Source organism: Cygnus atratus, chromosome 20 (assembly GCF_013377495.2).
Source record: "Cygnus atratus isolate AKBS03 ecotype Queensland, Australia chromosome 20, CAtr_DNAZoo_HiC_assembly, whole genome shotgun sequence".
In the NCBI taxonomy this organism is placed as follows: Eukaryota; Metazoa; Chordata; class Aves; order Anseriformes; family Anatidae; genus Cygnus; species Cygnus atratus.
This window is the reverse complement of record NC_066381.1, coordinates 3,700,582-3,715,770: the sequence shown is the minus strand read 5'-3', so window position 1 is coordinate 3,715,770 and position 15,189 is coordinate 3,700,582. Positions and strand designations below refer to the sequence as shown.

General features: G+C 45.8%; 1 protein-coding gene across 1 annotated transcript in view; it reads left to right on the top strand.

The window, feature by feature from the left end:
- Positions 1–544: 544 nt before the first annotated feature.
- LOC118254074 (sphingosine-1-phosphate transporter SPNS2) overlaps positions 545–15,189 on the top strand; it is a 114,815-nt gene continuing 100,170 nt past the window's right edge. Inside the window, exon 1 of the mRNA XM_035559056.2 lies at positions 545–848. Coding sequence (XP_035414949.2) covers positions 545–848 — 304 coding nt within the window. The remainder of the gene's footprint in view (positions 849–15,189) is intronic.

Below are 15,189 nucleotides of genomic sequence, written 5' to 3'. Positions count from 1 at the left end.
ACTTGAGGTAGAGGTGGGCTTGGGGTTAAAACGTAATCCAAAGGTGGGCTGAGGTGGGACTTGTGCAGTTTCCCCTCAGCCACCAACTGTCCCTGGTAATCATCTCGAGCCCTGTCTGCCACCCAGGCTCCACACACAACGAGCGTTCCCTCAGCAGCTGCATAGCACCATAGCTTAATAACACTGGATCTGGGACACCCATTATTTGAGCCCACCAATGAACCGTGCCCAGTCCCTTCCCTCCCACCCTGCCAAGAGCCCCAGGTTCCCCCATATCTCCGGGGGTCCCTGAGGAGATCCCCCCACGCCCTCCCCTCCAAACCGCAATCCCTGACAGGACTGAGGGGGGGCAGTGGGCAGAGCCACAACCCGACCCCGCCCCCTCTCTGCCTGGCCCCGCCCCGGCTGTCAGGCGGCGGCCGCCGGTCCCGCGGGCAGGGGCTGGGGCTGGGGCGGCCGCGGGATGCGGCCCTGAGGCGGCGGCGGCGGAGGTTCGGCGGCGGCTCCGCGCTGGAGGCTCCGCGGCGCTGCCTCCCGCAGCCCCATGATGTGCCTGGAAAGCGACGGCTCCTCCGGCAGCAGCCCGGCTTGCGGCGGGCGGCTCCGAGCCGGTGACGAGGAAGAGGAGGAGGAGGAGGAGGAGGAGGAGGAAGAAGAGGGCGAGAGAGGCTGCTGCGGCCGGGGAGCGGAGGGCGAGGTGCAGACGCTGTCGGGCAGCATGAACCCGCCGCCCGAGCGCCCCGCAGCCCGTCGCAAGGCACCGAGCCTCGGCCGGGCACGCGTGGCGGCCGCCGGCATCCTCAGCGTGGGCAACGTGCTCAACTACCTGGACCGGTACACGGTGGCAGGTGAGGGCAGCGCGGCCTCCCCGCTGCTTTCCCCGCCGTGGGGGGCTCCTGGCTGGGGTCCCCGGGTGGCATTTGGGGGTTTGGGGTCGGGGGGAAGCGGGGCTCGGTCCCCGGCTGGGTTGCAGGGGTCTGGGCTCCGTTTCGCCCTGGTGTGGGTTAGGGTGAGGCGGGCTGCAGCAGCGCCCATTGTGAGGCCCCCGTGGTATTGTTCTCTGGTTTGCCTTAATTTTATGGGAAATAAAAGGAGGAGTCCTTTGTTTGTCCGGGCTTGGCACGGGGGAAGCGAGCGGTGCTTCCTCGGGCAGCGCCGACAGGGATGCTCGAGGTGCTGTGGGGTGCCAGCAGCATCCCCAGTCCAGGTGGCAGCTGCCACTGGGGAAACGCAGCCCCCAAGAAAACAGGGTGCAAGCCATGCCGAAGCAAACCCCCTTCTCCAGAAGGGTCTCTGCCCCATGGACCTGGCAAGCAGGTGCCACCAGCGCTGGGATGGGTGCTGGGGCGTCGCGCTGCACCTTGCGGGGCGCCTCTCGCCTTCGAGCCGGCAGCGAAGGGCGAGCCAGGCGCTGCGTGCCCCAGCGGCTAGCGCTGCTGCGAGCCTGGGTTTGGAAACAAACGCGTGTCAGGATGCACTGCACAGTCCCTAGAGGGGACTCCTCGTTTGTTCCTGTCAGGCGATAGCAGCAGGGAAGAAAACGATCGCTGAAGTTTTTCTAATTAGAAATGAAGTAGGCTTGGCGGCACTCAACTGTCTCGTGTAATTAACTATAATGCATATTCTGCGTTTGGCAATACTGATAATTTCTGTCTTCGGAGCTTATAAATGCGTCTGCGCATGTATAAATTTTGCTCCATGCATATACATATTTTAATCACTAGGACTCGATGTGGTGTTAAGCAAATCAGCGTATTTGTTTATGCTGCATTAAAATATGTTTGTAGGGCAGTAATAGGGTGCAAGGGATACAAATCCAGTCGTTGCTGTCAGCGTAAGTTGGCCAGGATGGTTTGGTTCTGTTTGCGGTAGCAAAATGGAAAGGGTTAGAATGAAAATTTAACTGACTGTTGTTGTGGCTTTTTATTATGATATTTAGACGGGGCTTGCTCCTACTGGAAATGCAAAGGCCCGGTCTTGGGAGATACCAAGCAGTCACTTGGTCCTCAGCATATTACGGGAGGAAGCCTGAAGATCCGACATTGCTCTGTTATTAGGCGAGGAAATTGTAGTTTGCTCCCTCACCCTCAAATAGGAATCTCTAGTGCGGAGACTGACCACGAAGCACCATTTTCCTTCCAGGTGTAGAAAGGTTCTTTTTCAGGAAGCTATCCCCCATCACGCATACACAGGCTATTTATATGTATGTATTTAAATCATTATCTTATTCGCCTGTTTGTTATGTTACTTTGAGCAACAGTTCTGTCATCTCATGTTTTGTCTTCAAGTACAGAATATGTGGGGTGCTCTGGCAGGGGAGGGGAGAAGCATCTTCATTTGTGGGAAGGCTGAAAAGTGCCTGACCAAAGAGAGGATAAAAATGCCTGTCTTCTGGGATGTAGCATCACCAGCACTACAGTATTTCTAGGGTAAGCTCTGGTTTGGCAGTACTCAGTAACCACCCCGTGGGACTTATCTGCTAGCTTTCAGCTGGATAGCAAAGGTTACGAGATCTCCAACATCAGACTTTCCCTTTAGGGACAGCTGGGGGCAGAACCAAGTTTTGCACGACCTATTTGTCTTGTGCTGGTTGGTATTTGTTTTTCAAACTGATGTTCTATAAAGTGCTAATCTGAAACAAGGAACAATTTAAATCTGGTCTAATAGAAGAGCTGTGGTAATAAAATTATATATTTTTGTGCTCAAAGCTGACTTCATAATGAAGTCTTCTTTAAAAGCAATCTTTGCTTTTATTTGTTGAGTCTCAGTGCATACCACATACCACATACTTATGTGACGTGCACTTGCATATGAATCAAGCTAGCACTTTGAATATTCAGTTCATGTCTCAAGACAGGTAATAATTAGTGAATACAACTCTTCAGACCTTCAAAGTACGTTGCAAATATGAATTGTTGCAGCAACATAATAAGGTGCTTTAACACTAGACACATTACGGCAGGGGAAGTAGCATGAGAAGTTACGACTCACCTAAGGCCAGTGACCTGCTGTGAGAACTGTGTTAATTCCTGGTTCCAGCTCCATCCAAAAAAAGTGTTCAGGGGCGGCGGTACCAATGGAAACTGGTTCCTGGGGACTTGTGTCTCCAGGGTGATCCCTGATGTGGGTTCTCTGAGGTCAAATAAGAGTTGACCTTTGTCATTAACCTTTCTCTTGGTGTCCTGTAAGAGTCCTCTACCCATTTTTTTTTCTCTTTTTTTAAAGCAAAACTTTAGGACTTCATCCTGAAACACCCCAAAGTGGTCAGTAGGCAGCTGACTGACAGACATGAGCGGAGAACCTGGTTGTTTGGCCATGATGCTAAAAGTATACCTTCTGTCTTATTTTAAAACTTAATTTGCAGCTGTTTTGGTCTTCCTGGTCACAGATGCACGTTTTTAAAGCAGGTATATATTTAGTCAAAGTCATCATATTTAGAAAAGATGATGATCTGTGGAATTCTTTGTTGCAGATGTAATTCTCAGAGCATCTTCTGCTATTTTCTAACTAAACCACACAGAATTTAGATAATGCGCATCCAGTCAGTGCAGGGAGATCTTATGTAACAGAAAGAAATTGGAGGCTGCCCTCTCCCATGGCATGTCTTGCTCCTCATTGCTAAAAGGTGGACAGCAAATGCGGTGTTCCTTGGTGTTTATGCTCTTACTTCTGAATGCAAAGATTGTGTATAGTGAGGTGTTTTGGGGTAATCTTTTTCAGGCGCAGCAAAGAAAGAAGTAGGTACCTGTTTCCCTAGTTCTGGTTTCAAGGATGTCCTATTACAGGTGAAAGACGTTTGGGACGGGATGTGCCTTTTGGTATCTGGGACATTCCGTGACAAAACTGGAGTGCAATTGGAGATGTGGGACATGCACAGCTTCACACCTGACACTGAGTTGAGGCTCTTTTGGGAATACACAGTAAAACTGGGCCTCTGCTGAGGGCCGTCCTATTTCTTATGGTTTAAGAATAAGTTTCTTCCAATACTTTCAAAATGAAAAGCCTGAATAGTAATATTGAATCTTTCAGTAACGTCCTAATGTTGGTGCAGAGCTGAGAATTCCCACTGCACATGGGGAATATTAGAATATAATGATATTTGGGAGAAGCTCTCCCAGACAAAATGTGGGAGTGCCTCTACTGTGGCTCTTATAAAGAAAAGATTGAAAACAGTGCTGAACATTACTGACTTGAAGGGAAATGATCCTCTGCAATTTTCTTAATAGGTCTTTGATCATACCGAAAACAGTTGCCTGTGGAAAGAGCTTTCTTTCAAAGAGCCGTGATATTTTGTTGCTATTAGAAAAACAAAAAATAAGGAAAAGGGAAGATTAGCAGTTATGAAATCCTTGTAGATTACCTGTGACACTATAGCATTTCAGCCATCTAGTGATGCTGGGACATATCCTCTTCCTTAATGAAGTTTTGGGAAAAGTCATCTTACCTTCAGAAGCTTGGAATGCGGTTTCGCAATTATGCCATGAATGACCTTTTACTGTGCCTGCTGTTGACGATGAAAATAGTCTTGCTTCATTTAGGGTGTCACCTCCACCTTCTAATTCAGACGCTACTTCCTGGCATTTCTGTAGTGCCTTTAATTTAAAGGTAATGATTTAATGAAGCTGCAGAACTCCCCAGCGAAGTAGATGAGTCTTACTATCCCACTACAGAAGGGGAAGAGTTGTAGAGTGTCGGCGATTTGCCCATGGTAATGTAGTTAGTGGCAGAGTCTTGGCTGGGACGAGTCCATCCTTGAGATTCTCTATCCCTGTGACGCAGTAAGCCATAGGCTTTGGTCTGGTGTTTTTGTCTTGTAAATGTCTCTAACTTGCTAATAACCATATTTGTGTTAATTAGCCTCCCATTACAACACATAGTTGCAAATACCATTCTTTGAAGATACACACACATGCAAATGATTACTGAAAGTTGAAAGTCAAGTTTAAAACTATGTAGTACAAGCTATAACTGAAGGGTTAGGAAGGGTTCAAAACTAACTCCAAATGCCAAGACATTCAGGAGTTTATGAGGCAAAACTGCTTTCTGTAATTTGTGAGTTCACGTTTGCAATTGTAATCTATTACCTTAATGTGTGAAATCTTAGACTGTATGAATATCATTCATGTTTCATATTGAATGGTCTTCATGCAATCTAAGGTCTCGTACATGTAGTGGGATAAAGGGATCCCCCTGTCCCAACTGTAACAAGACTATGCTCAGTGCTTATAGTTTCAGGGAGGAAACCATTAAGTGGCAGTGCAAGCTCTTCATTTATCATCTAGTGAAGCTAATCTGAGTCTTGCTGTTACCTAGGATTCAGCTGTAGAAGGAGTGCAATGCTGGCAAACACTAGGAAAGGATGCTTGAGCCAGTGGTGTCAGTAGCTCACAGACACGAGAATTTGCAAAAGAACAACAGCATTTTTTTTTGCTTGGGCACCTGTTACTGGCTCAGAATTCAAGAAGTGCTGCAGTGTGAACGAAAGCTGGGAGGACTGAAACTCACACACTTCAGAAACGAGCAATAGAAACCACTCTGAAGCGCAACAGCGAAGACTGTGTAGTAGCATCTGGTTCTCTAATGTCGTCTTTTCCCTGTGCGATGGGCTTTACTGCATCATCAGCTACTTCCTGTTTGCTGGTTCTTATGCGAGTTGGCAGGATTTGTTCCTGAGTATTTTACATTTCAAGTGAAGTCTTATTATGTTTAATCATAGTATTTTTCTTCCTTGTGATGTAGATTTGCCAGATAGTTACTGTCTTTGTTATTATGCGCAGATTTTCCTGTTTGCCTCTGAGATCCTCTTTTATGCCTGTTGATTTATTTTATCCCTAAAGCATCCAAGCATTCACAGCCAGTGAATATGGGCTTTATTACATGGAGTTAAGGTCCTCATAAATATTCAGTGCATTCTTAAGAATGTGATGATCTTATTAGTCCCTTGATCTCTGAGACTGTCAATATTAGAAGCTGTGTGGAGAAGCTTCTCTGGTCAAAGGTGTAGGAATTCTGTAATCATTCCTTCAGGACTTTTCAAATAGCATGCCAAGCTATAATATGGTTAAATTCCATCAGTCAACTTGTTTTCAGTTGTCCCTATTTATTATATATTTATTCTTTATTACTTGTCATTGACTGTACACCAGAAGCAACCAAACTGCACACTAGGTAGCATGGTAGAGTACTAGGTTCAGTAGACATGGTTAAAAATCAGTGACTTTACCATAATATGAAAGTCCACAGCTCTTGCTTTATATCTTTAGAGATGGTGTCCCCATAGTGCAGGGGAACTTATGACTGAAATATGGTGGGATAAAGTGTTGCCTGAATCAAAGTTTGTAAGGATGTAAGGAGGACCTTTATTATAAAGGTTTTGCTAATACGGGTTTGTGACACCTATTCAGGAAATTCAGTGGGAAACCACAGTTTTATTTTACAGATAGAAATTAAGAACTTTGGAGATCAGAACTTTTGCTGAGTTGCTTGTTGGCATCATCATTGCTTTATGTGTACTAATTATAGACGAGGACCCTGTAGTGCAGCTCCTGCTGAACAAGACAGTACACCCACAGTACTTATAATCTATATGCATCAGTGTTTTGGGCTTAGGTGGCAAGGTTTTGGTAGCAGGGGAGCTGCAGGGCTGGCATCTGGGAGCAGAGCCCAGCAGCTGCCCCATGTCAGATCAGAGCCAGATCCAAAAGGGACCTGCTGCTGGCCAGAGCCAAGCCTGTAAGAGATGTTGGTTGTGCCTCTGGGAGAGCAAAACGGGAAAAAACTGCTGCATCACAGCAGCTGGGAGAGAGGAGTGAGAGCACATAGAGAACCAGCCCTGCAGCCCCCAAGGTGAGTGCAGGAGGAGCTCTAGGCATGCAGCAGAAGTCCCCTGCAGCCTGTGGAGAGGCCCCTGGTGGAGCAGGCTGTCCCCCTGCAGCCCATGGGTCCCACATGGAGCAGATCTCCACGCTGCAGCCCGTGGAGGAGCCCCCGGTGGAGCAGGTGGATGTGGCCTGGAGGAGGCTGCGGCCCATGGAGAGCCCCCGCAGGAGCAGGCCCTGGGCCGGAGCTGCAGCCCGTGGAGAGGAGCCCACGCAGGAGCAGGGGGTCTGGGGGGAGCTGCCGCCCATGGAGGACCCGTGCTGGAGCAGTTTGCTCCTGAAAGATGGATTCAGACCCATGTGGGAGCAGTTTTTGAAGAGCTGCTGCCTGTGGGAAGCCCCTGGACCCCACATGGAGCAGGGGCAGAGTGACCGTGAAGGAGCAGCAGAGACAAAGCATCAGGAACTGAACGCAGCCCCCATTCCCCAGCACTGCTCGGGGGAAAGGAATGGTGAGGGTGGATGGTGGAGAGGTGCTCTTAGTTCTCACTGCTCTACTCTGTTATCTGTAGGCAATAAATTACATTAATCTCCCTTATGCTGAGTCTGGTCTGCCCATGATGGTAATTGGTGAGTGATCTCCCTGTCTTTATCTCAACCTCTGAGCTTTCTTTTCATCATAGCATCTCCCCTTGTTCTGGAGAGGAGTGGCAGCGGTGGAGCTTAGCTAGCTATCGGTGTGAAGCCGCCATAGTCAAGAGATATCAGAGGGCTGTAGGCCACAGATGGAGGAGCCTGAGGGAGATGAGACACAGGAGAGGTTAGCGTAAGGATCCCCGGCAGAGAAGCTGGTATGTCCTTCTGTAGGCAGCACAGCCAGAGACTGGGGAGGGATTTGAGGGAAGGCAATGGAAGCAATCAGCAGGTGTTTGCAGGCAGCATTTACCAAACGTGATGAGGATCACAGCAAAAAGCATAAAAACGTCCATAGGAAATGGGAGATGGAGGATGACATCTTTCTCTCTAGTTGAGTTTTCTGGAAATTGCTGCCGTGGATGTAGGGTGTTGAGTGTTTCAGAGAAAAAAATAATGAATGTTCAAAATCAGTTCTATGAAGGACCCGTGAAATGCCTAAGGGGCCATGGAAGTTAATGGGAGTTGAGCAGGATGGGCTTGGGCTCAGAGCCCAAAGAGGTGCAGTGATGTGAACAACTCCTGCTGGTTTCTAGAGAGGTTTGGGTACAGAAGGTGGCATGGGCTTCTCATGAAACTGGTCTGAAATTCTTGGTCTGAAACTCAAGAAGCATATCTGAGACAGGTACAGGCAAACCAAAAACAAAAGCTCAACAACGAAGTAAAACCAAACCCCTTAGTTCTGATTTATGAGTACTAGAAAACCTCCCTTTGAGTTTGGTACTATTAAAATAGATTTGCATGCTATTTATAGACTGAACGAGTACTGTACTTAGAATTGGCGTACGCAGTAGGCATCTCATACACAGGTTTTCTTTCTTTTGACATGTTTGCTTGCATTGTTGTTTTGTGGGTGTTTGTCTTGTGTAACCCAGCTATTTCTGTAGGGTTGGAGAGAGAGGAAGTGAAAGGGAGGGAACACAAGTTTCCCTGCTTCTGGTTTTACAGCAGTATAAATAATCAGGAAAGTGAGAATGTAAGGGATCCCGGATGGGATGTGGGTCCTCCACTTTGGGGGTCATCGCTTTGGACCTATTCCCAGTCAGAAGAGGCTGAAGGTTTCTTCTGAAGGGCTCTGTGCAGGTTTCTTCCCACTCTTCATGATGCAGTGTGTTTCATGAAAGCCTCCACACACGACAACCACCATGTTGTCTCCCAAAATATCAAACTACAACAGCAAACAATGTGGTGAGGGTGATGTTTCAGCTCTCACCTGTAGTTTGTTTTGGGGGAACACGTGTCAGTCACCCCTCTCCAGAACTGCAGATTTTCTATCACAACTGAAAATCACAGAACACCTTTCCCTGAAGAGACGGGACAGAAATACAAAAGAAAAACTCAGCTTTATGTCTCGCCATACCTAAATGCAGCAGTATGAATATGCCATGTTTATGTTGTTGGTGAACAGAATCATCTCCTACAGGCTTTTTTTTTTTTTTTTTAATACCTTTCCTATGCTTCTGCTTGTGACCAGCAACTGCAATGGCTGATCAGAGCAGTGCAGGGAGAAGATCGGGGCTATACAGAGAAAAGCTGCAGTAGCAGCTTGGAGCTTGGCTGGCAGAATGAGAGAACCACATGGTGGAATGAAAATCCCTTCAGCCTTGGCATGTGATGGTGTTTTTTTATTTTTATTTTAAGGCTGCGTTGAGCCAAAACTGCTCTAATCCCTTTTATTCCTTGCTCAGGCTTTTGCCCATAATTAAGTAAATAACAGAACACAGTTAATTATTTCTGTTTCATAGTTTTCAATTTTCTTGAGTTGTATTAGAAACACATTGTTACTGCCGTAGAACGTGAGCCCTGTGTTCTTGGCAACATGGAAAACAACAAGAGTGGGTGCACTGACAGGCGACAGGACTTCGGCCTGTGTGGAGCCTTCAGGGCTTGAATTAAACTTACCTGCAGGTTTGCAGATTCCTGTGGCTGTCCTGTGATCTGCACTCTGCATATTTTCATTCCAGAGAGGAGAGCCTTTGGAAGAGAATACCAACAAAACAGTGCAGATCCAAAAAGGGGGGGGGGGGGTCATGCCCTGTTGGGTACATGCAATTTTTGCTTTTTTCTGTCTCTCACCTCTTTATTTCATGATCTGTGCCTGTGTTGTAGTGATGACCTTGGATGTTTTGCATTTATGCTGGCATATAGAGTTGCTTTAGCGCAGTTTTTCTACCAGATGTGCATTTCAGGAAGGTTAGGAACAGCTGTTTGCTCTTGCTGTATTCCTCTTAAGTGAGAAATTTCTCATTTGAAAATAATAATATATATAGTTTTTTAATTTGAAAATGTGTGACTATAACAGGATATATTTATTTATTTATTTTCCCCAAAGAGATACTAGATTCTCAGTTTTATATTGCTGTTAGCATTGGGTTGTCTTCTCCAACAAACCCATATCTGATATTGTAACCCATATCCCAGCTAGACCCCTGCAGTGTGGCTGCAGCACCAGCTAAATACTCTGACGTGGCACCAGCCGACCAAGCTCCGCTGCCGTCCGGGCTTTAAGTAATTGGGCAGCTCAGGGTATGGGGTGCTGGTTCTGGGACACTCGCTCAGGACTGCTTGAGGTGTGTGGGGCAGGGACTAATTTTGTGCAGTTCCAAGCATATTGTCAGTGCTAAATAATAATTAATACAGAATTGCAACACTATTAATAAATGGCAGCTGTGTAAGTTAGGAAACAAACTTTGCAATAAAGAAAAATGATTTCTTCATTTTTTTTTCCTGACACACCGCATTGGTGTGTCAGGAAAAGAGACTGCCCAGAGCTGCCATTGCATGTGTTTGTGTGTTAAGCTATTAGGGCTCAAATACTGCTGCAGCTATACGACTGTCAAAACACCTATAATGGTCTTGTTATTCCATCCAGCAGCCAGAAATGCTGACTAACTTTCAGGATAACAATCTTTTATATATTCAGGAAACAAAATACCCACAGGCCACTGGTGACTGACAGCTACTGTGCTCTGATTAGAGCTGACAGTTCCTGATCAGCTCTGTCTTGGATGTGTTAGTCTCTTTTCTGATGGGGAAGGGAAGGACAAAAGCAATGTATTGTGATAGAATCAGGAGATAAGACTTTTTTTTTTCCTTTTTTTTTTTCCCTTTGCAATTTTAAAGGAATTTGTGACTCAGAACTACCAAACACAGTACCCAGGTAATAGTGCTTGGAAGGGCAACCACTGATCTCTCCATGATGGCTTTCCCATAACAGGGTATGGAAAATACTAAGGTGCCAATTTCCAACTGTTGATTTTAGCTGTAACAACAATGTGCTGCGATTCCTGAGCTTCTGATGACGGGCAATTAAGCAATCACCACTGAACAGTGTGGGGTTTTTTGTTTGTTTTCTTCCAAACAGTATTAATACAAAGGAGAAAATTATTTTCCCCCTAAATGAGAGGAATCCTGGTGTTGTGTTCACTTGTGCTTGCATGCAGTCTGCATAAACAATCTCATAATCCCTAATAAAAAACCTTGAGTCGTGGGTCACAGCGTGATGTTGTTGGGTGGTAGCTCTGGGCAAAGGCTGGGCTCTTGCCCACTAGCCCTCTCTGCCCTTTCATCCTGCCTTTCTCCCCAACAGCATTCCTTAGCTGTTGAGGGAATAATGAACTTCATTTCATTTACCAATGTGGTCATTTAATTTGCGTTTTTATATGCATGCAGATGCTGGATGCTCACGAGCACTGTGCAGCAGTTCCCTCATGTGCTGCGGTGCGCTTGCCAGCTCTGTGGTGCACTTTGAACTGTTCGGAAGCACTGAAAAAGCAATGAAATGCATTTGATAGATGTCGTATATATCAAGTAACGAGTTTACTGCTCTTCCCTATTTCATTACAACAGAGGCTTGGTAACACAGCTGAAACTTACTCGCTTGCCATTTCCTTCAGAAAAGCAGTATTTTTAGTTGGGCATAAATTGCACCTCTTGCGTGTTGGCAAATTCCAGCTTGGCATAAAGGACATCACGTGCAGCTATTTTTTGAGTTAGGTAAGCGCCTGGTTTTGTAAGCTAGCGCACTGTTTGAGACTTGCACCAACACCCATGAAACTGAGAAGACCTTTCACTGCTTGCTGAAATAAGTTTTGGGTTGTACTCTAAGTTGCTAGGGTTGGAGGCACCTTTCTCGAAGAAATAAACCTGTAAGTCCCAGCAGTTAGAGGTGCTGTGCAGGGGGAACACCTGTGCTTCTTGGAGCTCACTTCTAGCCCAAACACATGTATTGAATCATTGAATGTGGCCCATTCACAGGGTCTGAGTCTCTCATGCCATGCTTAAGTAAAATGTGGTTTTAAAAACAGTTTTTGAAAGCTGTTTTACTAAAACAGTTTTCCAAGAAGGATTAAAATTACCGTTATCCTTAAAGGTGTGCTAAGATGCATGTGAAATTAAGGCTTTTGGCAGCTGTTTATGGTGCAGTCAGTGAATTTTAAGTTGTTACAAAGCCTCCAAAACTATCAGTTTTTTGGACCATGGCTTGAGAGGGATTGCAGCAGTAGCTGAAGAACAGGGAGATGAATCATTTCTGCTCTGCTTTTCATTGTTCACGTTAAACTTGTTTTCTCTCTCCCTAATCAGTAATGCTTCTGTATTCATAATAACTTTCAAAATCATGTAAAAATATATAATGGTATAAATGTCAAAAACTGAGTGCCTGATCGCAAGCTTACATTTGCCTCAGAAATGTATACTTAAATCACTTGCATCACTGAAAGCCACTTTACTTCCTCAGAATAAATTAACAATAGAGCTGTGTTAGCACCCGGCTTCTTGAATAAAAAGGCAAGTTATGTGAGTGGCTGGAAAGAGGTTTCTAGCTGTAAGCACACCTAATACAGTCTGAATTAGGATTTAACCTTCTTGATTTAGATATTTATTTGAGCTTTATTACACTCTCCCTTCACGTTTTCCATGTGAATATGAAATATGTTCATCATCATTTAGTAATTACTGGACTTGGTAACCAGACAATATTTGTTTTTATTCACTCCAAGACTTGTGCAACTGAGCTGTAAGCTGTTTCAGTCTTGAGTGGGAGAGATTTCTTATGCAACCGCTGTCTGTAGTGAGAGATGTGTGCGCAGAACAAGCTGAGCCTTGGGAGAGCTCAGTCTGGCTGCCTGGTCATTGACACTCAGCCCCCGGGCTCTGCCTGGCTGCCAGAAGCCAACAGGTAGGATCGGTCGTGGTGCGGACATCACAAGTTAGTAAACTGAAATCACTGATCCGATAATTCAGCTGTTTGTAATTTCATCAATCACACTTCTGGCTACCAAAACAAATGTTTTTCAGCCTTTCATTGTTCATGGTAGATTAAAACGTACTTTTTTTTTTTTTTTAATGCATGAATTTTGCTGTAGCAAAGGAATATGGTGAAAGTCTACCAGCAGCACAGTTTTTCCACTGTTTCAGTTCTTTCCTATGCATGAATAAGGTTTGCTTTCACTTTTTTTTTTTTATCAATGGCATTGACATCATATAGAGGATTACTGTTTTGCAGCTTCCAGTTGAACACATTGACTCCATTTTCCTTTGCTGGTGTTGAGTTGTAAAGGCAAGACCTAAAATATAGATATTGCAGTCACGCAGAAAGTTTCTATTTAAAAAAAAATTATAAAACTAAGTATGGTAGTTCTAAAATATACTTGCTCTTTTATAATTACACACTTTAGATATTAATACATGTAATTTTGAAAGTGTAATTTAGACTCCAGTAGGTAGTGTCACGACAACTTTAAGGTAGGTTAAAAAAAAAAAGTGCCTAAATATCTTGACAAGCAATTTTCTTCTTTAGTATCTTCCTGGGTTTAGTATAGAGGACCGGATCCTAGACTGTGGTCAGGTTTTTTTGTTTTTGTTTTTTTTTAATTTTGAGCCAGGACAGCAGAGGCTGAATTGATCCGTCTCTTAAAGAAACAGCCTCAGGGTGCTCCCATAGGATTTCAGAACTGGAGGGAAGCAAGAGCACACTTTGGGTACGTGCAGATGGCCAGTTACAGCTCAAAAAGAGGCCTGTGGCAGCTCTTAAAAAGCCAAATAATAAAAGAGATGGTAGCAAGTGTTATGGACAAAGAGTGTCAGTCCGTGCATGTGCTTGTGTGTTCCCTACCAGATTCCAGCCTCTCCTGCTCTGTATTTCTCTGAAAACATTAGTTTCCCTTTAAATCTGGGATAGCGTCTTTCCAGTCAAAATTGCTATGTGGCATGTGGTTTGCTGAGGGGAAAGCAAGTAATTTGTTGTCTACTGGGCGATCATGCCATGTCAGCTGTCTGATCCCCCTGTAATTTCGCTGTGGACCACTGCTCAGAGCCCCTGCTGCTGAGCACACAGCTGCGTGAGCCCTTTATGTTCAGCATGGGTGCTTGGAGGGTCCTCACTCTTTATTTCCTTCTTTCCCTCCCCCAGGCTGTCACTTGTGTGTAATCAAATTAAGCAGTGGCACCAGCCCCAGCAGAGAAGAGCTCCTCTGTTAGAAGGCAGCAGTCCCTTTAGAGTTTGCTCGCAGATTTCATCATTTGCACCTGCCTTTACTGGCTACTGATCTGACCTTGCCTGCCAGCAGCCTGTGCTGATAAGTAGTCCCTGTTCCTTCTATCTCAATTAAGAGTTTTAAGGACACTTCTTTACTTGCCAGTCTTCTAAAGCTTGTCTTTGTCCACAAACACGCTGCATTATATTTTTACAGGGTCCAGTTGAACAGTGCTTTCAGCGTGTGTAAGGAACGCGAGAAAGGGCACTGTTATGAGGTTGCTGTTAGATATATAAAGAACGGCAGCAGCCCAAATCACCAGCAACTGGTGTCAAGCAATAGCTGTGTGAGGATGTTGGGTGATCTGAGAAAGTCACTCATGGCACACTGCATATTTTTATTTGAAATTCTCTGTAAGTTGGTAAGCCCTGTCTTGCTGTCTCTACTCAGACATTGTGGGCCGTGTGCTGCCTCTGGGGTGTAGGGCTGCTGTCCCTGCCCACACAGGGACCCGTGAGCCAGACACACGCCTGTCTTGGCAGCTGCACTCTGGGCAGGAGCGAGGGGCAGCAGCCCATGGGTGTGAAATGGCCTTCGGGCTGTGCGACAGGGGAAATCAAGCTGCAACAGGGGAAGTTCAGGCTGGATATCAGGAAGAAGTTCTTCACTGGGAGGGTTGTCACACACTGGAACAGGCTCCCCAGGGACGTAGTCACGGCACCAGGCCTGTCAGAGTTTAAGAAGCGTTTGGGCTGTGCACTTAGTCATATGGTCTGAATTTTTGGGTAGACCTGTGTGGTGCCAGGGGTTGGACTCGATCCTTGTGGGTCCCTTCCAACTGGGGATATTCTATGATTCTGTGACTGCACAGGTCCTTCTGTCGTGCCTGTCACTGCCTGAGGAAGCCCTTGGAGCCCCAGCAGCCATCACTTTCTCAATGTTGAAGCTGGAAACCATTGCCTCCATCAGTACCTACAGGCATTTCCCTATGTTGTGAAGCCATCTCATTTCAGCATCTTTCATTTCAAAGTATTCACTTTCCATCCAGAATTCTTTGGCTCCACGTGGCCTGTGTCCGCGCCTTTTCTCTCGTTGAAACTCATTAACTCAGCACTGCGTAGAGGAACTTTCTGAGGGGCCTGCTCAGCAAACTGCAGCAGGTGGTTTATGTTGGGGGTTTGTTACTGCGGCCCCCTCACCGG